The following is a 23,232-nucleotide window of genomic DNA, read 5'->3' as shown; positions in this document are numbered from 1 at the left end:
GTGAATAACACTGATTATCTCTTCATCACGGCACCTGTTAGTGGGGGGGATATATTATGCAGCAAGTGACATTTTATCCTCAGAGTTGATGTTAGAAGCAGGAAAAATGGGCGAGCGTGAGGATCTGAGCGAGTTTGACGAGGGCCAGATTGTGATGGCTAGACAACTTGGTCAGAGAATGTCCAGAACTGCAGCGCTTGTGGCGTGTTCCCGGTCTGCAGTGGTCAGTATCTATCAAAAGTGCTCCAAAGAAGGAACAGCGACCAGAATACATGGGCACCATGGAAGAAGGCATGTGATGCTTTGGGAGATGTTCTGCTGGAAACCTCGGGTCCTGCCGTCCATGTGGATGTTACTTTGACACGTACCACCTACCTAAGCGTTGTTGCAGACCACGTGCACCCTTTCAAGGAAACGCTATTCCCTGATGGCTGTGGCCTTTCTCAGCAGGATGATGCGCCCTGCCACAAAGCAGGAACGGTTTGAGGAGCACAAGAACCAGTTTGAGGTGTCGACTCGGCCTCCGAATCCCCCAGATCTCAATCCGATCGAGCATCTGTGGGACGTGCTGGACAAACAAGTCCGATCCATGGAGGCCCCACGTCACAACTTACAGGGGTTAAAGGATCTGCTGCTGACATCTTGGTGCCGGATACCACAGCACACCTTCAGGGGTATAGTGGAGTCCATGACTCGACGGGTCAGGGCTGTCTTGCCAGCGAAAGCAAGACCAACACAATATTAGGAAGAAGGTCATAATGTTATGCCTGATCGGTCTATACTAAAGCATCCTTCTCAGTCACAGTGAGAAGCTGCTAACACTCTTCTCCACACGTTTTTCCAGGAATATAACCTAAAGTACGTGGACCTGATAGAGGAGCAGTTGAACGAGGCGCTCACTACCTACCGCAAACCAGTCGACGGGGACAACTACGTACGACGGAGCAACCAAAGGTCTGCGCTCACCTTCCTCCCAGCTGATGTTTTATTAGAAACAATACAAGCTCTGTTTGTGTTTAATCGAGTTCGCCGCTCTTCTTTCACCCCACCAGGTTGCAGAGGCCGAACGTGTACGTTCCCGTGCATCTGTATGGTCAGCTTGTACATGATAAGACAGGCTGCCATCTCCTAGAAGCTCAGGTAAGATCAGAATCGAAATGGTTCGGACATGATGATATAAAATTGTTTTATTTCGTGAAACCTTCACATTTTCTCTTGTTTTTTTTTCCTTTCGTTGATAGAATGTGGTACCAGACCTGAGCTACACTGTGCGTTCCCCAGTGCTGGACACGTGGGAGGGCATCAAGCAACTGAAAGCTGCTCTCTGGGCCCTGGTTAGTACACTGGTTTGCTTTAGTGCTTTAGAAGTTTGTTTATGATGATAAAGTATTGCGAGAAGCCTTCTCAGAGGAGCAGCTGATGGAATAGCTGAAGATAGAGGTCACGTTACTTTAAGTCTACTTGTTTTTTAAATGAGGTGTCCAGCGAGCTCAAATAGCCATCTGTTACGCTAGCCCACTAACCGCTACTGGCCAGCCGGGCATCTACACAAACACAACTGGCTTTGCAGGTTCCCGAAGCCCTGCGTTTGACTGGCACCCTGTCCAGGCTGATCCTCCTGCGTGTGCATACGAGTGTTTCCCGGTGGAACCGGCCCGCCACAACCCTGACCAGGATGAAGATAGGAGATGAAAAACAAGGCATGACTCGGTGGGAAGCCTCACTGGGTTCAATTTCCTCTCTGTGAGGAGTTTGCATGTTCTCCCCGTGTCTGTGTGGGTTTCCTCCGGGAGCTCCGGTTTCCTCCCACAGTACACAAGACTGTAAGTGAGACGAATTGGAAACACAGTACAAAATTGGCCATGAAGGTGTTTGACATTGAAGTTAAACTGATGAATCATGGGTAACCTGTGACTACCTGTCCTGTCATGAATGGAACCAAAGATTGTAATAAACAAACAACAAGAAGAAATGAGGAACAAATGAAGAATCTGATTGGTTGAAAGCCACACACCATATACGATGCGCACAGTCACCGACCCACACGTTTACATTTACATCTGTGGCAATTAGCAGACACATCCATCCAAAGTGACTACAGTTATGACCAAATTTGAGACTTAAGAGCAACATTAGCGCCCATGCTGACCCCGATTCACATCAATACATTACAGTAACGTCTGTCGTTTTGCGGCCTCTTGTGGTGGAACTACATTTCTGGCTGTATTACATACTTTATTTTCTTTATTTGCTGTTTGAAATCAGTAAAACAGGCAAGCTGTAGCCTAGCGGTTAAGGCACAGGACTAGTAATCCAAAGGTTGCTGGTTCAAGCCCCACCACTGCTAGGTTGCTGCTGTTGGGCCTTTGAGCAAGGCCCTTAACCCTGAGTGTCTGCTTGGTTTTTTTAGGGTAACGTTGGCACGTCAAACTGGGGTCTCAACCTGCTTCAGGAGGAGAATGTGATTCCAGACGTCATAGCTTTGGCCCACCACTGTGAGGTTCTGTCCATAAGAGGGTAAGTAACCAATAATACAGTCAGTAATGCGACAAAAACGATTAAACCCTTTATTAGTTAAAATCAAAGGTTTACATGATTTTATATATGACTTGGCAACCTGCCTGGTTAACTGGTGTTAGTAACTGTTCTAGATTTACATTGGTGGGTGTGGGGCTTGAACCAGAAACCTACCGATCACTATTCCACCCTTCAAGTCCTTTTATCGATTCTGTGTCCTCTCCGTTCTCTCTCGTCTCAGGACGTGCCTGTACGTGCTGGGTCTGATCTCCAAGACCAAGCAGGGCTGTGAGCTGCTGAAGCTGCAGGGCTGGGATGCGGTCAGGCACAGTCGGCGGCAGCAGTGGCCCGTGGTGCCCGACGAAGTGGAGCAGCAGCAGCAGCAGCAGCCGCCCGCGCCGCCCACGCTCCTCTCGTCGGTCCCCAGCACGCTCAGTCTCAACTCCGAGTCCACCAGCTCCAGACCCAACAGTGAGAGCGACTCCACCCAGCCCAGTAAGTGCCTCGTTTTCCAGACTGGGAACTTTAGGAACTTCTGGCTTGTTCGTGCCGGGTTTTAAGGGCACTATTTTGCTCATGTTTTTACGCTTGCTGCGCCACTCAGCAGTTCACCCGATTGCACTTTGACCCAGTTTGCAGCTGATCTTTTCAAAGCGCCTTCAATGAGACGAACTGTTTGATATGATGCTGTAAAAGCGACTCAAAGCTTAACGTGACTTATTGTACTAAAACGAGTGAGGAATTTTATTAGTGGAGAGAAGATTAGTGCTCCTGTCTCCTTCTTTTAGCCTAGTTGTAGCTTAGTGGTTAAGGTACGGGACTAGCAATCAAAAGGTTACTGGATCAAGCCCCACCACTGCCAGGTTTTCACTGTTGGGCTCTTAAGCATGAACTGATTTAGTCGCAGTACTGTCGTCGGGGCAGTTGTAGCTTAGTGGTTAAGGTACGGGACTAGTAATCCAAAGGTCGCTGGTTCAAGCCCCACCACTGCCACCACTTTTCACTGTTGGGCCCTTGAGCAAGGCCCTTAACCATCAACGGATTCAGTTGCAGTCACTTTGGATAACAGCGTCTGCCAAATGCCGAAAAATGTAAATATAGGGATTTTTCGGGGCAGCTGTAGCTTAGTGGTTAAGGTACGGGACTAGTAATCCAAAGGTTGCTGGTTCAAGCCCCACCACTGCCAGGTTGCCACTGTTGGGCCCTTGAGCAAGGCCCTTACCCCTCAATTGCTTAGATAGTATACTGTCACAGTACTGTAGGTCACTTTGGATAAAAGTAAATGTACTACATTAAACCACGTTAAGCTTTATTTTGAACCAGAAGCGTTTTAGACTCTGGGAGAATCTGATTCTCACAATTTCTCAGAAGCTCGAGCTGTAACACAAGTTTAAAAGTGAAACAGGGAGGAGAATCCAGATAAGCGCAGATACACGTGGAGCCGTAACCCTGGATCTGACGCTTATTCCACACTGATGCAGATTCGTCTCATATTCGCACTTTGCCAAGCCATCTTTCTGATTTTCAGGTATGTACATCATGGACGACGAGAAGTTAGACGGGTCGGAGCTGTCTGAGGATCAGCCGCTGTACTTCAGGTCCAAACTTCTGAAGGACCGCAGCCCCTTCACCATCCTCGCGTCCAGCCGCTTCGTCCGCAACCGCTTCCTCATCTCGCTCTCCGGGAAGAAGCCGCGCAGCACCAGCGACCCCAAAGGCAGCAGCAGCAGCAGCAGTGGCAGCAGTTACAAACTGCACAGCGAGCCCATCACGGGAGGCCTGCGGAGAAACCGGACGGTCACCGAACCCTCCGTGTTCTCGCCCGGCCAGGGCGACGTCTTCAGCCCCGTGTTTTCCGACCTCCCCAAAAGCCCGTCGGTCACCCTCGAGACGTCCTTCGTGGGCAGCAAGGGCGACGTGAACCAGGACGGCACGGCGGGCGTCGGCGAGCCCGAGTCTCGCCCGCAGCGGGTCTCGGAACGCAACCTGGCCGGCGGAGACGTGCAGCGAGAGCAGACGAGCCGAGAGAGACTGGCGGGGGACGGGCCCTCCTCCGGGGCCCCGTTCAAGAGTCGGAGCCAGAGTTTCAACACGGACACCACGACCAGCGGCATCAGCTCCATGAGCTCCAGCCCGTCCAGGGAGACGGCGGCCGGCGCCGCGGACTCCTCGGCCGTCGAGACGGACTGCGTCAGCCTCAGCACGGTGGTCAGCGCGCAGACCATCCGCACCCTGCACTCCCTCACGCCCCAGTCCAATCACCTCCCGCTCTCCAAATCCAACTCGGTGGTGCTGGTGCCGCCGGGCTCGTCGCACACGCTGCCGCGCCGGGCGCAGTCGCTCAAATCTCCCTCCGTCACCACCATGACCAGTCTGACGGACTGCAGCTTCATGTACACCAGTCCCAGGGACGCCATGGGGTACGCCACGCTGAAACGGCTCCAGCAGCAGCGCATTCACGCGTCGCTCTCGCACAGCGAGGCGCTCGCCTCACCCGCCAAGGACGTTCTCTTCACCGACGCCATCACCATGAAAACCGGGAGTCTGGATTCCCGCTGGCTCACACCAGGGAGGTCTGTATTTTTATACACACACACACACACACACACACTAATAACTTCAGGCTTAAACTTAAGCTTAAGTGTGTTTTCACACCTGTAGTTGGGTGCCATTTCCGTGTAGTAACTCAAATTATTCAATTATAAACTTAACTTATTTAAATTTGATTCATAATTTGTACAAATTGCAATTCAAACAGCTGAATTGTAGAATAAATTGTGTACGAATAACGAGGTTCCACTATACAGGAAAAGGTTGGAATGGAATCGTAACACACCTCTACCCAGTATCCAGTAGAAAGACACGACCAAACGGTGTTAACGAGATGCCGTATAGGACATTCAGCCCTGACGCACAGACACCTTCTCTTGGGGGAAGATGCGCCAAACTGCCAATACTGTGGATCACAATTGTCAATAAAACACATCCATCGAAGATACTAGAAAAATATTTTACAGAGACACAAATATGAAAGACCTCTTCGAATGCAGTAACCCACAAAAAATCCAGAATTTGTTGAATTACCTAAAGATTAAAAGCCAAATTATAGTACATTAACTTTCACTTAGCTTAAACTTGGTTTTGAACCCACCTCTAATGCCATGCACATGGCCTAATTGAGCTGGAATGGCAATAAACACAAACAAACAAACAAACAAAGGAAAAGGTCAAGTATTTTGGAGGTTCAATATTAGGGCTGCTGCGATTGGTCGACGCCAATATTGTAAGTCGATGCATCGTATTAAAAACTAAGTTTAAAAATGATCCTTTTTAATTCCTACAATGTTTCCATTCACGTAAGCGTTCATATGATTCCCTCAGCACTACTTGCTATGTGCGTGACCTACAGTAAGTCGTATTTGGTTCAGTCACTGGTTGCCGGCGTTAAGCGCGGTCAGAGGCCGATTGTAGAGCTTTCAGAGGAAAGCTAAAGATTTTCCAAGACCCAAATCATCAAACGTTTGGTGATACTTAAATCTGGCACAAAACTAAAAGCTGGTTTGTTCACTGTGCAGAGCTTTGATGGTACCACAGCAGCACCAGCGCCATGCTGCACGTCTGTATTGTTTCATTGAGCTTCTTAATCCGAAGATCCTACAATACCGTATTCCTTATGCCCGGTTCACACTACACGATTTTTGCCCTGATTTTCGCTCGGCGACTGGTCGGCGATTGATTTTCCGGGTCGGGAGCAACTCCGCGTTCGCTCGGCGATCGAAACTCGGCTCTCAGTCGCTAAGTGTGAACTATCCAACAACTCGACCCGACCGGCTCCCCGAGCGCTCGGCGACTGGATCGAGTTTTCTAGCACGCCAGATATCTGATCTCAGACGGGCAACTGGGAATGAGTGACATGTCGAACAGCCAATGAGAACACAGGATACGGCGTGAGGGGAAATGCAGGAGAGGACAGGGGCTTAATTAATATAGTTTATATCAGGATACACCGACACACACACGTTTTTTACAGTATTTCTGATTTGATCGTCCTCTACAAAACATAATACCCACGCTGCATTGCAAAACTTACTACAGAACAAGCCATATACTGTTCGTGTTGCCAAATCCACTCAGATTCATTTATTTTTCCTACTTGATATTACGCTGCACATCAGCGCACAAACACTTTGATCTCTCGCTACTTGCTGACGTTCATTTTTTTGGACGTGGTATCATTAAACTTCTCGTCACTTCTCACGTGTGTTTTTGTAAAAGAAAAAAAGGGAGACCAGAGAAGCTCGTCTGCGATTCCAGTTGGTGATGGATGGTGTAGTGTGAAACCCCCTATCGCCGATCAGTCGTGTAGTGTGAAATATACAACGACTGAAAGACTCCCGATTGCAGGAGATTCAGTCGTATAGTGTGAACTGTACAGCGACCTGACCACTTGGAAAGTCGTGTAGTGTGAACTTGGCATTAGCGAGTTCATTTGACGCGGCGATCGAAGCACAAAAAGCTTCTCATGTGCATTAACACTTTTACCCCCTTTGTTTACATGGCTCAGAAGGAAAGAGGAGGTGTAGCGTTGATTCGAGTTAAATAGACAGACAGACAGGCGTGTTTTTCTGGGTTTGGATGCAAAACCAATGCAAGGGATTGTGGGTCTGTGGCTTTTGGAGCCCAATAGTGGCAACTTGGTCATTTTGTTGCTTGACCTCGCAACCTGCGAGTAATAGTCCAGTACCTAAACCTCTGAGCTGACGTTGCACACGTACAGATCATGTGATAATGAACACCACTGGATTGTAGGAGGACTCGCTGTATTTTCATCGGCAGTGACGTTGGCATACAGTCGAGTCCTGTTCCTTATTATTTGCAGCAGTCCGTGTAAGCCTGACCTATGACCTGGTCACGATAACCCTTGCTTGTTTGGCTGTTTGTAATGAGACGATATGCCGTAAGTTCTTTTATTCTTCAACCCCACTTCCTCTTTTTCTGAAGGGTGAGGTCGCTGTTTTGGCCTTTCGGTAAACCTTCTGCTTCTCTGACTCAGTTTCCTGTTCCTGGTCTGAGATCAAGTAGATCTTTCACAAGCCCTCGGCTCAAAGTCTGAAACGACTTCAACAAACCATCATGCTTTCTAATCCGTGAGCCGTTTCACAGTGGAAAATCCCAAGGAAGGATATCTGATGGTGCATTTTTCATGTTGTTTTTCCTTTCATCTCCCAATTTAGTCAAATTCCAATTTCGTCAACCGGCTAGGAGCCTACAAGGACACGATTGGCTGTGTCTGAGGGTGGGCAGGCCAAAGGAATTCCTTAATGCGGCTGCAATTGCATCCTATGGGTCTGTTACTTCATCCTACACTCCTGAGAAGAGGGCGTGTCTAAATTCTTAGATCCCTCAAAATGCTCCTACTGAGGCGCCTTAATTCTGAGTGATGATCTGACCGAATGACGGGGGAGCGTCCGACGCCTCCTCAGCGCTGAAGGGCAATCCCAGCATTCAGTGCGGCACGAATTTTCTCACAAAAAAGGACAAACGTGGCGGACGAATAATAAAACGGAGAAACCGACGAAGTTCTTTTCAATTTATGAAGTGAATAAATTCTCATTGATGTTTAATTTGTATGAAGGTGTAATTGTACAAGTGTCGTTTATTTGTAAATTGGGGCGTCAGGGACAGTTGAAGCGTTTTCGGGACACGGAGGGAGCCGTTAGCTGGCGTGCTAGCGGGTTGTGCCGCCTCAGCTGACGTAATCGCTGTAACTGCAGTCTTATGGTGTAGAGCAGTGGTTCTCAAACTGTGGTACACGTAGCACGAGGTGGTAGGCCACTCCAGGACCTTGAAATGCTTCTTACGGAGCCACTCCTTAGTTGCCCTGGCTGTGTGTTTCGGGTCATTGTCATGCTGGAAGACCCAGCCACGACCCATCTTCAATGCTCTTACTGAGGGAAGGAGATAGTTGGCCAAGATCTCGCGATACATGACCCCGTCCATCCTCCCTTCAATACGGTGTAGTCGTCCTGTCCCCTTTGCAGAAAAGCACGCCCAAAGTATGACGTTTCCACTCCCATGCTTCACGGCTGGGACGGTTGTACTTGTCCTCCTTCTTAGACAGCTCTTTGGTCTTGGCCATAGTGAAGAGGTTGAGTGTGATTGATTGAGTGTGTGGACAGGTGTCTTTTATACCGGTAACGAGTTCAAACAGGTGCAATAAATACAGGTAATGAGTGCAGAATAGGAGGGTAAAAATAAACAAACAGACACAAGGAGAATGGTTTACTGTTGAACTTTATTAGTTTTATTAGTGCACACATTGATCTTATTGAGGTCGACGTGGAGCTTTTTCTCGTTTACTGTAAAAAGCACCTGGTTCCGTTCCTTTGATTTTGCGGCCGCGATCTTGAATGCCTTGTGTGATCTTCTCCTCTCGCATGCTGTCCTCTGGGTCACCTCGACCCATCAGCTGCATTCTGTCCTCATCCAGAGGTTGGTCATGTTTCAGCACAGTGGTGGAGACCTTCTGTTCAGGGTGGACATTCTTCATCTCGACCTCAGCTTTTGCTTCCACGTTCACCTTGTTTATCATTTCAGATCCTAAAATAAAAGAATGATACAGATCAGATCCCACAGTGGTTTCAGTACGTGAATGCATGTTGATCCGTTTCCTTTTATTTACCGTTATTATCCTTCTTTTTGTAATTTATCTTCCGGCCGCGTCCCCGGGTTCCTCTCCTGGTCTTTTTTCTCTTGCCGTTTTCTCCGGTGATACGACCGTCATTATCTTCGCTGAGTAAATCAGCTTCAGTGTCTCCACTCTTCTCAGACTCAAGCAGGCTGGTCTTCTCCAGGTTCTTTAGGGCTTCAGGCTCAGCCTCGAGCTCTCTGACTGGCAGGAGCATCTCCGCTTCACCCCTGGTCTCATCCAGGTTGGTTTTAACCAGGTCTTCAGGCTCAGCTTCGAGCTCTCTGACTGGCAGGAGCATCTCCGCTTCACCCCTGGTCTCATCCAGGCTGGTGTTAACCGGGGCTTCAGGCTCAGCTTCGAGCTCTCTGACTGGCAGGAGCATCTCCGCTTCACCCCTGGTCTCATCCAGGCTGGTGTTAACCGGGGCTTCAGGCTCAACTTCGAGCTCTCTGACTGGCAGGAGCATCTCCGCTTCACCCCTAGTCTCATCCAGGTTGGTTTTAACCAGGACTTCAGGCTCAGCTTCGAGCTCTCTGACTGGCAGGAGCATCTCCGCTTCACCCCTGGTCTCATCCAGGCTGGTGTTAACCGGGGCTTCAGGCTCAGCTTCGAGCTCTCTGACTGGCAGGAGCATCTCCGCTTCACCCCTGGTCTCATCCAGGCTGGTGTTAACCGGGGCTTCAGGCTCAGCTTCGAGCTCTCTGACTGGCAGGAGCATCTCCGCTTCACCCCTGGTCTCATCATGCTGGGGCACTTGGCCATCCAAAGCCTCCTTCGGCAGCTTTCCTGCTTTGGGCTTGCGGTTCCTCTTGAAGATACTCCTCCACTTTTTCTTTTCCTTTTTCTTGTGTACAGGAGAAAGATCATCATCCCCGGCTTCATTCAGGCTGATGTCCCTGGGCTTATCCAGGCTGATGTTTGCTGGAGAATCGGACTCAGAGTCAAGCACTTTCCCACACATGACCATGTAAGTGTTGCCCCTGGTCTCATCCAGGCTGGTGCTTGGCTCCAGAACCTCATCCCCTTCTGGCTGTTGGGGCACTTGGCCCTCCAAAGCCTTCTTCGGCAGCTTTCCTGCTTTGGGCTTGTGGTTCTTCTTGAAGATATTCCTCCACTTTTTCTGTCCCTTTTTCTTGTCTCCAGAAGAATGATCATCCCAGAATTTATCCAGGCTGATATCACTGGGCCTATCCAGGGGGATGTATATCAGAGAATCGGCGTCAGGGCCGAGCTCCTCCTCCATCAAGAGCATGTAAATATTGCGCTTGGTCTTATGCTGGCCGGAGCGTAGCTCCAGACCCTCATCCCCTTCTGGCTGCTGGGGCCCTTGGCCCTCCTTTCCTGCTTTAGGCTTACGGTGCTTCTGGAAGATATTCTTCCACGTTTTCTTCCCCTTTTTGTTCTCTTTAGCCCCGTTCATGTTGGGCGTCTCCAGCTCGGCGGGGCTGCAAGAGCCCTGGCGGCGTATCTGGAACAAGGTCCACAGACGATCCATAATAACAACTGTTCTCTTCGGTGTCTAAACACAGAATGATGAGAATGCAGCAGCGCGCTGCCTTATATACCTTTCTACAGGTATGACATCACAGTAGAACCTTGACGGGACGTAGCAACAGTAACCAAGTGGTGATGTAGAGGCTTCAGTGTCATCGAATTTAAATATAAACATTCCATCACACAAAGTCATATATGAATAAAATCCTACATTTGAATATTATTAGTGCATTTATTATCTTATTTATCATCTGCACTATTTATTACTTATTTTATTATTATGTTTTATTATTTATAATTAAAATTCAGTCCCACACAGTTATATATTAATAACGTTCCTACATTTTAATATTATTAGTGCATTTATTATCTTATTTATCATCTGCACTATTTATTACTTATTTTATTATTATGTTTTATTATTTATAATTAAAATTCAGTCCCACACAGTTATATATTAATAACGTTCCTACATTTTAATATTAATAGTACATTTACTAGAGAGACAGAATCTAAAAAAATCCAGATAATCACATTGTATGATTATCAAATAATTAATTTTTTATTTATTTATTTATTGCATAAAATAAGTATTTGATACAATTGAAAAACAGAAGTTAATATTTGGTACAGAAACCTTCACCTTCCTCTAAAGATTTTCTATTGGGTTCAGGTCTGGAGACTGGCTAGGCCACTCCAGGACCTTGAAATGCTTCTTACGGAGCCACTCCTTATTTGCCCTGGCTGTGTGTTTCGGGTCATTGTCATGCTGGAAGACCCAGCCACGACCCATCTTCAATGCTCTTACTGAGGGAAGGAGGTTTTGGCCAAAATCTGGCTATACATGACCCCATCCATCCTCCCTTCAATACGGTGCAGTCGTCCTGTCCCCTTTGCAGAAAAGCACCCCAAAGTATGATGTTTCCACCCCCATGCTTCACGGCCGGGACGGTTGTACTTATCCTCCTTCTTTATCCAAAGACGGTGAGTGGAGTTGATTCGTAATAGCAAAAATTTCAAGCTCAATCATAGGCCCAAGAAAAAAGAGAAGTTTTTAACCTGGATTTAAAGATTTCTACATTTGAGGAACATCTAATATCTCCTGCAGTCTGTTCCAGTTCTATGCAGCCCAACAGCTAAATGCTGCTTCACCATGTTTAGTTTAAACTCTGGGCTCGACTAGCTGACCTGAGTCCATGGATCTAAGAGATCTACTGGGTTTATATTCTCTAAACATTTCTGAGATGTATTCTGGGCCGAACCCATTCAGTGATTTATAGACCAGTAGCAGCACTTTAAATTCTATTCCGTAACTAACCGGAAGCCAGTGTAGAGATTTTAGAACTGGAGTGATGTGCTCAGTTCTCTTCGTCTTAGTTAAAGCTCTAGCAGCAGCGTTCTGAATGAGCTGTAACTGTTTAATGGTCTTTTTGGGAAGTCCAGTTAAGAGACCATTACAATAGTCCACCCTACTGGAGATAAAAGCAAGTTTAGTGCAAGTAAGAACTCTTTCTGCTGAATTCTGAACATACCGAAGTTTTTTAAGCTGCTGGAAGAAAGCCCAGCCAGCACAGAGTTACGGTAATCCAGTCGAGATGTAATGAATGCATGTATGAGGGTTTCAGCCACAGGGTCAGTGAGAGAAGGATGTAACCTAGCAATGTTCTTTAGGTGGAACAAGGCTACTTTTGTGATGTTATTGATGTGGGCCTCCAGGGAAAGCGTAGAGTCTAAAATCACACCAAGGTTACGAACCTGGGTCACTGAAGATGTAATAAAGCCTGGGATAGATAGTGTGGGGGGGAGCAATTTTCTTCAGGGTGGACGAAGAAGCGAAAAGGATGGTTTATATCAACCAGACAACTGACCAGAGAATCAGGAGGCAGAGAGTCAGAGGGCTTAGTACAGATATAAATTAGTTAGGAGTTTGCAGCAGTATAGGGCATACACTTCAACCCTTTTAAGAGCGGGCGAGAGAACCCGTTCCCTCCGACGATCTGAATGAGCTAGCGTAGCCGGTAGACTGAACAGAACCTTTCCTGCGTGCATTAGAACCCCTGCATTAAATGCGATGCTTCCAGAAGTGAACCCTGTTATTCCCGACTTCTCTGCGTCCGAATGCGGGGCATGCGAAACTGCATGACCCGGAAAATGTTCAGCAGCAGGTAGTCGTCTGTGGAATCTGCTACTCCTCTACCCACAAGGTTCCGATAATTAAATGTGTCGTTTTCTTCATGCCCTGACCGCGCCCCTGTTTGTGCGCAGGTTCCTGAAGGCTCTGAGCTTCGCGTCTTTGGATAAGGAGGACCTGCTGAGTCCCATCAGCCAGACCACGCTGCAGCGCTCGTCCTCTGTGCGCTCCATGGTGTCCAGCGCCACTTACGGCAGCTCCGACGACTACATCGGCCTCGCCCTGCCCATGGACATCAACAGCATGTTTCAGGTACTCACCTATTTATTTACCATACTCGCCACTATATTAAACGTTCCATATTCTTCTATTATACGTATGTAGTGATCAAGCACCTCGTGTTCACTGGTTAAATTGCACTATGAGCCGTCTTATCAATCCTAGAGCAATTCAGTGAGCAATCTATCTACAGTGTATCACAAAAGTGAGTACACCCCTCACATTTCTGCAAATATTTTATTATATCTTTTCATGGGACAACACTATAGAAATAAAACTTGGATATAACTTAGAGTAGTCAGTGTACAGCTTGTATAGCAGTGTTGATTTACTGTCTTCTGAAAATAACTCAACACAAAGCCATTAATGTCTAAATGGCTGGCAACATAAGTGAGTACACCCCACAGTGAACATGTCCAAATTGTGCCCAAAGTGTCAATATTTTGTGTGACCACCATTATTATCCAGCACTGCCTTAACCCTCCTGGGCATGGAATTCACCAGAGCTGCACAGGTTGCTACTGGAATCCTCTTCCACTCCTCCATGATGACATCACGGAGCTGGTGGATGTTAGACACCTTGAACTCCTCCACCTTCGACTTGAGGATGCGCCACAGGTGCTCAATTGGGTTTAGTCCATCACCTTTACCTTCAGCTTCCTCAGCAAGGCAGTTGTCATCTTGGAGGTTGTGTTTGGGGTCGTTATCCTGTTGGAAAACTGCCATGAGGCCCAGTTTTCGAAGGGAGGGGATCATGCTCTGTTTCAGAATGTCACAGTACATGTTGGAATTCATGTTTCCCTCAATGAACTGCAGCTCCCCAGTGCCAGCAACACTCATGCAGCCCAAGACCATGATGCTACCACCACCATGCTTGACTGTAGGCAAGATACAGTTGTCTCGGTACTTCTCACCAGGGCGTCGCCACACATGCTGGACACCATCTGAGCCAAACAAGTTTATCTTGGTCTCGTCAGACCACAGGGCATTCCAGTAATCCATGTTCTTGGACTGCTTGTCTTCAGCAAACTGTTTGCGGGCTTTCTTGTGCGTCAGCTTCCTTCTGGGATGACGACCATGCAGACCGAGTTGATGCAGTGTGCAGCGTATGGTCTGAGCACTGACAGGCTGACCTCCCACGTCTTCAACCTCTGCAGCAATGCTGGCAGCACTCATGTGTCTTTTTTTTAAAGCCAACCTCTGGATATGACGCCGAACACGTGGACTCAACTTCTTTGGTCGACCCTGGCGAAGCCTGTTCCGAGTGGAACCTGTCCTGGAAAACCGCTGTATGACCTTGGCCACCATGCTGTAGCTCAGTTTCAGGGTGTTAGCAATCTTCTTATAGCCCAGGCCATCTTTGTGGAGAGCAACAATTCTATTTCTCACATCCTCAGAGAGTTCTTTGCCATGAGGTGCCATGTTGAATATCCAGTGGCCAGTATGAGAGAATTGTACCCAAAACACCAAATTTAACAGCCCTGCTCCCCATTTACACCTGGGACCTTGACACATGACACCAGGGAGGGACAACGACACATTTGGGCACAATTTGGACATGTTCACTGTGGGGTGTACTCACTTATGTTGCAGCTATTTAGACATTAGTGGCTGTGTGTTGAGTTATTTTCAGAAGACAGTAAATCTACACTGCTATACAAGCTGTACACTGACTACTCTAAGTTATATCCAAGTTTTATGTCTATAGTGTTGTCCCATGAAAAGATATAATAAAATATTTGCAGAAATGTGAGGGGTGTACTCACTTTTGTGATACACTGTATATATATACACTGATCAGTCATAACATTAAAACCACCTCCTTGTTTCTACACTCACTGTCCATTTTATCAGCTCCACTTACCATATAGAAGCACTTTGTAGTTCTACAATTACTGACTGTAGTCAATCTGTTTCTCTGCATGCTTTGTTCTTCAGTGGTCAGGACCACCACAGAGCAGGTATTATTTAGGTGGTGGATCATTCTCAGCACTGCAGTGACACGGACATGGTGGTGGTGTGTTAGTGTGTGTTGTGCTGGTATGAGTGGAGTTTTTAAACACCATGTCCACTCACTGTCCACTCTATTAGACACTCCTACCTAGTCGGTCCACCTTGTAGATGTAAAGTCAGAGACGATCGCTCATCTATTGCTGCTGTTTGAGTTGGTCATCTTCTAGACCTTCATCAGTGGTCACAGGACGCTGCCCACGGGGTGCTGCCGGCTGGATGTTTTTGGTTGGTGGACTATTCTCAGTCCAGCATTGACAGTGAGGTGTTTAAAAACTCCAGCAGCGCTGCTGTGTCTGATCCACTCGTACCAGCACAACACACACTAACACACCACCACCATGTCACTGCAGTGCTGAGAATGATCCACCACCTAAATAATACCTGCTCTGTGGTGGTCCTGTGGGGGTCCTGACCATTGAAGAAAGCAGGTTAACAAAGCATGCAGAGAAACAGATGGACTACAGTCAGTAATTGTAGAACTACAAAGTGCTTCTATATGGTAAGTGGAGCTGATAACATGGACAGTGAGTGTAGAAACAAGGAGGTGGTTTTAATGTTATGGTTCTTATTAGTTTCTTTGGAGCCTTCATGTCCATCCAGAAGTTCAGGATCGAGTTGTGGGGGAAAGTCAATGGGGAGCAGTTTAGACTGGTTTATAGCGCCACCCAGTGTTTAAACTAGGATTTTACTAAAGGTCCACAGGTTGTAGTTTAGAGTCTCCCGTTTTAATGACTTGTTTCTTTTCTGGTAGATGAAAGAGACTCCGTACTTCCAAAAAAGAACGAGTCCACCGTCAGAAGACAGATCTGCCAGGTTCTTCTCCGGAGACTCGGATGGTAAATATAGCTTAGCTTTTAGCTCGTCCCTTTTCAGCTGTAAAACGTCACGTATGGCTGAAGGTCGTGGTTCATCCTCCTTCCTGACAGGTTCCGGTGATGGCTCACGCCACTCTGTCCTGAAGTCCCAGCTCAGCATCACCGAGCTGATGGCGGGTAGCCGGGCGGACCAGCAGCAGCTCCTGGGCTCCGAGGACACGGGTCTGCAGGAGCACACCGAGGAGAACTGCCTGTACTGCGTGGTCTGCAAAGTGCTGGGCTGTAACGCTCACACCCCCGCGCAGAGTCGCCCAGGTGAGCCGCACCGTCCTCCCGGTGCTCCGTATCAACACCGAGGTCGTGGTAAGGTTCTCGGTTCTACTCCCGTCTCGTCTCTCTGTTCCCAGACTTCGCGGACGGGCCGTACTCGGAGTGGTGCAGCCAGCCCATGCACAACCACCTCGAGGTCGTGCCGCACTCCAAGTTCTCGGGCGTGTCGGGCTGCAGCGACGCGGTGTCGCAGGGATCCGCAGGCAGCACGGAGCTGGTTCTGGGTAAGACTGAGCCAGGTGATGATGCACTAGCGCATTAGGTCAGATGTTTGAATGCCATGTGTGTGTCCTGCCTTTCCCCCAATGAACCAGACCCATGTGACCTCGACCAGGATCATACAGACCATGAAGGAATCTGGGAACCAGGCCATCATCAGCGCCTGACCACACAAATGCTCTTTTGACCGCACGGGCACAAATTCCCACAAGCACAATCCAAAGTATTTTAAAAATAGAGAGATATCCCGGTGCAACCTTCCACCCCCAGATACGACCAATCGTGTCTGTCAGACGCCCGACCAGGTCACGGCTGAGATTAGAACCCTGATCTCTGACGTGCTTGGGCATTAGGCCGCTGTGCCACCCAGCATAGCATATAGTGCTAAATATCTAGCTCTTATATTATAAGGCTGTAAAAACCTGTCGCTCCATTAGGGGTGAAGACCATTCCAGAAGATGCTCCAGCCTGCAGAGTGCTGCTGAGGAAAGAGGTGCTACGTCTGGTCATTAACCTCAGCTCATCGGTAGGAACCAAAGGACACGAGACCGGACTTCTCACGTAAGTTTCCAGCCCAGCACCCGGTTGTTTATGTTCGGATGGTATTATTTAGGCATGTGGATGTTAGTTTGGTAATTTTAGCAGCTGATAGGGTTTATTCAGAAGGTAGTCAGACCTCTCGCTGTGATGCTTTGGACTGTAGTCAGGTTTAAAGAAAAAACATTGATCTTTTTTACCCGTTTATACAATCTGAGGCCGCTTCTTATCACCTGCCAGTGTTTGGTTCCCACACGGAGCTGTGTCGAATATGAAGTGCTACACTAGGTTCCATGTGAGCAGGCATCGGGCCCAGTTCCAGCTATGCTATTGCATGTTACAGAGGCAGCAGAAAGAGACCCAGACCGTCTGTCATGTCTTTTTGCCCCATCACCTGCCTTATACCATCCCATCCCATCCCATCCCATCCAAGGAAGCTTGGCACAACCATGAACCTTTCTAAAGTTGGACATCTTTTGCAAGTTGGGTATCTGTGCAAGAAAAAACCCAACAGTCACCTGGCTGATATCATCCAATCCTTGTGAAACATGGTGGTGGTAGCATCATGCTATACAGGTGACTGGAACAGGAAGTCTGGACAATTGAGGGATGGATGAATGCAGCTAAATATAAGAACGTCCTGGAAGTAAACCTCATACAAGACCACTCAAAAACTGTGTGACGCACAACTGTGGATCTTTGGGACCAAAAAGGGTGTTGAAGGTTCCCAGGACCGCAGTGACCACAATCTTTTGACCATGAACCGTCTGACCAGATTGGGCATCTGGGTAGAAAGGATCTTGGTCAAGGAGGTCAGAAAAACCCAACGGTCACTTTAAAAGAGCTGTTGGAAGTCCTGTTGGAAAGACAACCGTCCCTGCAGCACTCCATAAATCTGACTTTTATGGCAAGACGGAAGCCTATGTGTTCAATGTTAAGCATCCTCATATATCTAGAGTCCTTTGACTCATCACCTGGCTAATACCATCCTGTCCTTGTGAAATGTGGTGGCGGTAGCATCATGCTGTGCAGGTAACAGGAACAGGGAGTCTGGACAATTGAAGGATGGATGAATGCAACCAAATGCAGGAACATCCTAGAAGGAAAACTCTCAGGTGACACTTCACCTTTCAATATGACATTGACCTGAAGCATAGCATCAAAACAACACTCATGCGGCTTTGGGGCTTGTCTTTGAGGTTCTTAAATGGTCCGGACTTCATCAAAACCCATCGAATGTCTGTGGAAAGACCTGAAGTTGACAGATCACAGACGTTCACCATGCAAAGCCTGTTGAGACGTATCCAATGACACATGCGGCTGTAGTTGCTGCCTGAAGCGCCGTCTACAAATGAATAAATGAATGAATGAATAAAGGGCCTGAATACTTTGTGAATATGAGATTTCAGTTCATTTTTTGAAAGCATGTTGTCACTGTGTGGTTATGGGTGATTGGGCGTCGGCTGATGGTAAAAACTGCGATTCTATCCATTTAACATTAAATCCGCTACACAGTAGAGTGCCAAAAGTCAAGGGGTCTGGATACTTTCGCAGATTGGTGAAATTTTAGAGGTAAGATGATGATGTGTGTCTATTTGGGGCTTGTTTTTTTATTCCCTTCTCTCTAATAAATCCCCCGTAGGATCAAGGAGAAGTTTTCGTACGCGTTCGACGACATCTGTCTGTACTCTGAAGTCTGCTACCTGCTGGCGCACTGCATGTTCAGACTCACCTCTCGACGCTTCATCCAGGAACTGTTCCAGGACGTGCAGTTCGTTCCGGTAGTACCTTCACCTGAACTGAGTTTAGGGCGTGTTCCTGTTATGTTTACGGGTCAAATAGAGCCGTCTTAATGTTTCAAAATCTAAAAAGATATAGTTAAAAGTATTTTTTGGTATGAAACTTCATTGATTTCACTTAATAAGGCAAGCAGAAGGAGTTAATAATGAGATATAAACAGTGATTATTGGGATTTTTTTGGTTTTTCTGACACTTTTGGATAATTAAACATGTCAAATTGACGAGAAACGAACATAACAGGAGGGTTAAATAAGAACCTACAAACTTTTAGCTTCTAGTTTTAGGGTTGTTTTTCAGATTTTATAAATAAAATAGGAAAAAATAAAATAAACACTACTGACGGCATTGCAGCGTCATCTAAGGCGGGATGACCGGACTATGCAGGCGGGGTCTTCAAACGCTGTGTAAGGACCCTGATTAGCAGATAGAGGCATCTGTGCAGAATGCATGGGCGAAAAGAACTCCAGTGGAGACCTCCGCAGCTAGGACTGCGCACAGGTCGGAGGAGGCGTGAGCAGCAATATACCCACCTCGAATGCAGTCAGGGATCCCCCAGCAGCGGAGGACTGATTGACTACGCTAAATCGGCAGACAAATGTGAGGGAGTGCATAAATAAATCACCGATGCATCACATCTATAATGCCTTACAGAGCAGATGCCTTACTTCAGTTCAGAAATCATTCAGACGACCCACATTTTGCCCATGATTGTTTACCGTGACCCAGGCAACACAAACGATGCTTCAAAACGAAACACAAAAGGAAATACACTTAATAAAAACAGTGGCGGTCTGGTCCCACTGTGGTTTACAAGATGTAACACAAAGCCTCCACAAGGTGGAGCCTCTGGTTTTAGGGTCGTTTTGCACCAGCTTGGCTGGGATGGTTCAGTCAGAAAACTGGAACTATAAAGCTGTAAGGATTTGTCGCTTGGTTTTTATCACTTGTTTCTGTGCTAAAAGCTCAATTTGATTGAAAAGGTGAGCGGCAAACTGGGTCAAAGTTCAAAGTTCCGCCAATGAGACGCACTGTTTGTGACGTAGGCAGAAGCGAAGCACAGACAAGACAGAGAGAAGCGGATTCTGACTATTGGAGAGAATGCTGAAATGAACCCGTTTCCTTTTGTATATTGTCACGTCTAAAAATGACGACGCTACTGTCAGTAGTGTTTATTCTTTTATTTTTTTTTTTTATTTATGAATTTTCTCCTATTTTCTCCCAATTTAGCGTAGTCAGTTTGTCTTCCTGTGCTGGGGGATCCCTGATTGCAGTCGAGGTGGGTATATTGCTGCTCACGCCTCTTGGCGGAACCCTTTTTCACCCGTGCATTCTGCACAGGCGCCTCTCTATCTACCAATCAGGGTCCTTACACAGCGTTTGAAGACCCCACCCACATAGTCCGGTCATCCCGCCCTAGCAGAGACGTGTCTGCTGCAGGCACTGCCGATCATGCCCGCTAGATGGCGCCAAGCCGACCGGTGGCAACGCTGAGTTTTGAACCGAGAAGTTCAGTGTTCCACTAGCACACCAGCGCTGAGATTCTGAACTCCTCGGTTCGAATCTCGCTGGGCGCCATCTACCGGGCATAATTAGCAGTGCCAGCAGCAGACACCAATTGGCCACCGTGTCTGCTAGTGCGGGATGACCGGACTATGTAGGTGTGTAAGGACCCTGATGAGCAGATAAAGGCGTCTGTGCAGGACGCATGGGCGAAAAGAAGGACTTCTTGCGTGAGCAGCAATATACCCTCCTCAAACGCAATCAGGGATCCACCAGCAGCGGAAGACAAACCGACTAAGCTAAATTGGGGAGAAAATGGAAGGATAAATAAATCACTGATGCATCACATCTATAATGCCTTACTTCGGTTCAAAAATCATTCAGACGACCCACATTTTGTACCGTGACCCAGGCGATCTGGTCCCACTGTGGTTTACAAGATGTAACACAAAGCCTCCACAAGGGGGCAATTAAAATTTATTGATTTAATTTAATTTTCGCCGCTCAGGTGGCGCAGCGGTAAAATCACACGCTGGAACCAGAGCTGGGATCTGGAATACATCGAGATCCCTGGCTGGCTGATGCCGCCTGCACAGAGATGAGAAAAGAGTGCCATCAGGGTGCGTGTCTCCGTACACAACGCTGAGCTGCACTGCACTCGTCAAAGTGTAGGCGATAAGATGCGTACGGCTGCTGCGCACGTGTCGGAGGGGGCGTGGGTTAGCTTCGTTCTCCTCAATCAGAGCGGGGATCGGCATTGGTGGAGAGGAAGCACGACGCAATCGTGCAATTGGACGCGCTAAAAGGGAGAAAATGCATAAACGGAATATGCATTTGGCTCTGGACCCACCCAAGTGTCTCGAGGGCCAACTGTAATGGTGGCTGATGGTTCCAGATTCTATGAATCAGAAGGGTGTGTGCTCTGTGCAGTGGAAAAAAACATCTGGTTTTAATTGATGAAGCTCTAATCTGTGCATTTTATGACTTTCTGATTTTCCTCCCGCAGCTTTACGAGGAAGCCGAGAGCATTCTGTCCATGCCGCCCAAATCCATCAGTGTCAGGTCTCCCCCGGAGTCCTGAAGTTCCCATCCTCACCCCTCACCCCTCCTCCTCCTCCTCCCGGACTCCTTATTCATTCTGGCCAAGACTTTCGGCAATAAGAGGAAACACAGGGGTGTAAGGGATCAGGGATACGGGACGGGCGCGGGCGTTTCCCCCGAACGAAGGTGTCTGGAGCAAAAGAATCGGTACGCCACATCACGACGGTTCTGCCTGAACAAAAAGCCCCGAAATCAGGACGGAAGCGGTTCCACCTCCTGCTTTCGGGATTTAAACCAAAATCGAGCTTCTGACCGGCTGGACGTGAAGCGCTGACGGACGTAACGACGTAACGGAATCCACCGGACGCCGTTCAATATCGGAGTATTACGCTCCGCTCAGTCTGGACTGTCGACTGAACACAAACGCACGTCTTCTCTTTGGTCCTCTTCTTCGATTTTAACACTATCAGACTCTGCTGTGGACCGGATCTCTCTGCAATTTTGCAATGAATCCTTCAAAATCAAGCTTCCCGTCTGATCTCGTACCCTCGCAAGCAAACAGGGTTCACAGGGTCAGAGACTTGACACGCCCGACCACACACTGCATTATTATTATTCGGTTCTTATTTTTCCTCTTTTTAGGGCTCTGTTCACCTGATCTGGCGCAGTTTATACGCCGGGCTCCCTTCCTGACACAAATCTCATTATTTTATGCAGATTTGGGACTTTATAAATATAAAGGTTTATAAATGGTTAATAATTTGTTTATTAAGGGTTATTAATTAGGTTGTAAATACCTTAAAAGTCATCAATAAGCAGTTATAAAGCATAAATGGAAAGTGCAACAGGAACCCACATCAATCTGTAATGTTAAACCTCAGATCTTGTCAGATATTTATCTTGCTTTGTCTTCTCTATCAGTCAGCATTAAACCTCTCGGCTTCATCACGTGTTATTAAGTTTAACCATTTAACCACCAACAGGACGCCTTTTTAGTCATTAACGATAATGTGGCGAACATTAACATATGAAATGACTAAATTCACAAGGTCTTATCAAGATTTACTTTTACCTTGACATTTTTAGCATACTATCTGACACCTTCCTCACGGTTGGCACAGGTATTGATTATAATGCTACCAGGTGCTAATGTACAAAGAACATGAAGTGTACTATTCTAATCCTTGGGGTGGGGTGGCATCTTCTTTAAGACAGCATTACAGGCAGTAAAGTTACACCCTCAAGGTACTCGAATGGTCATCCTGGCTTGGCTCTCATTATCCTGATGGGCTTCTTTTATTTCTAATCAATACCTGTGCCAACCGTGAGGAAGGTGTCAGATAGTATGCTAAAAATGTCAAGGTAAAAGTAAATCTTGATAAGACCTTGTGAATTTAGTCATTTCATATGTTAATGTTCGCCACGTTATCGTTAATGACTAAAAAGGCGTCCTGTTGGTGGTTAAATGGTTAAACTTAATAACACGTGATGAAGCCGAGAGGTTTAATGCTGACTGATAGAGAAGACAAAGCAAGATAAATATCTGACAAGATCTGAGGTTTAACATTACAGATTGATGTGGGTTCCTGTTGCACTTTCCATTTATGCTTTATAACTGCTTATTAATGACTTTTAAGGTATTTACAACCTAATTAATAACCCTTAATAAACAAATTATTAACCATTTATAAACCCTTTATAAGGGTAGTCTTATTTTAAAGTGGAACCGGGACTTGATTGCACCCCCCAGGAGCTCATATTTGACCCCTGCGCTACCCCTACAATGCCCTAATTTAACACGAGGGTACCGGCCAACGTCCTGATCAATACTGATGAGCTAATCAGTCAAATATTTATCATCCTTG

The 23,232-nt window shown here is 47.2% G+C and overlaps 2 protein-coding genes across 2 annotated transcripts in view; one reads left to right on the top strand and one right to left on the bottom strand.

Moving 5' to 3' along the window:
• The window catches only part of rictorb (RPTOR independent companion of MTOR, complex 2b), a 63,772-nt gene extending 41,880 nt beyond the window's left edge, over window positions 1-21,892 (top strand). The window contains exons 26-38 of the mRNA XM_063011160.1: window positions 845-954; window positions 1,053-1,140; window positions 1,242-1,334; window positions 2,411-2,517; window positions 2,759-3,012; window positions 4,046-5,090; window positions 12,968-13,145; window positions 15,877-15,961; window positions 16,052-16,255; window positions 16,348-16,494; window positions 16,927-17,050; window positions 18,669-18,807; window positions 21,333-21,892. Of these exons, the coding sequence (XP_062867230.1) occupies window positions 845-954; window positions 1,053-1,140; window positions 1,242-1,334; window positions 2,411-2,517; window positions 2,759-3,012; window positions 4,046-5,090; window positions 12,968-13,145; window positions 15,877-15,961; window positions 16,052-16,255; window positions 16,348-16,494; window positions 16,927-17,050; window positions 18,669-18,807; window positions 21,333-21,407 (2,649 nt within the window). The 3' untranslated portion in view covers window positions 21,408-21,892. The remainder of the gene's footprint in view (window positions 1-844; window positions 955-1,052; window positions 1,141-1,241; window positions 1,335-2,410; window positions 2,518-2,758; window positions 3,013-4,045; window positions 5,091-12,967; window positions 13,146-15,876; window positions 15,962-16,051; window positions 16,256-16,347; window positions 16,495-16,926; window positions 17,051-18,668; window positions 18,808-21,332) is intronic.
• LOC134330154 (uncharacterized) lies at window positions 8,794-10,723 on the bottom strand. The gene is made up of 2 exons (XM_063011159.1): window positions 9,200-10,723; window positions 8,794-9,117 (listed from the first exon to the last, which is right to left on the bottom strand). Exons 1-2 carry the CDS (start codon window positions 10,701-10,703, stop codon window positions 8,843-8,845), a joined length of 1,779 nt encoding a protein of 592 aa, XP_062867229.1. The 5' UTR covers window positions 10,704-10,723; the 3' UTR covers window positions 8,794-8,842.
• Window positions 21,893-23,232: the final 1,340 nt, after the last annotated feature.

The sequence above is a fragment of the Trichomycterus rosablanca genome, chromosome 16 (assembly GCF_030014385.1).
Source record: "Trichomycterus rosablanca isolate fTriRos1 chromosome 16, fTriRos1.hap1, whole genome shotgun sequence".
NCBI lineage: Eukaryota > Metazoa > Chordata > Actinopteri > Siluriformes > Trichomycteridae > Trichomycterus > Trichomycterus rosablanca.
The sequence above is the reverse complement of the archived record's forward strand: the minus strand, read 5'-3'. Positions and strand labels throughout refer to the sequence as shown.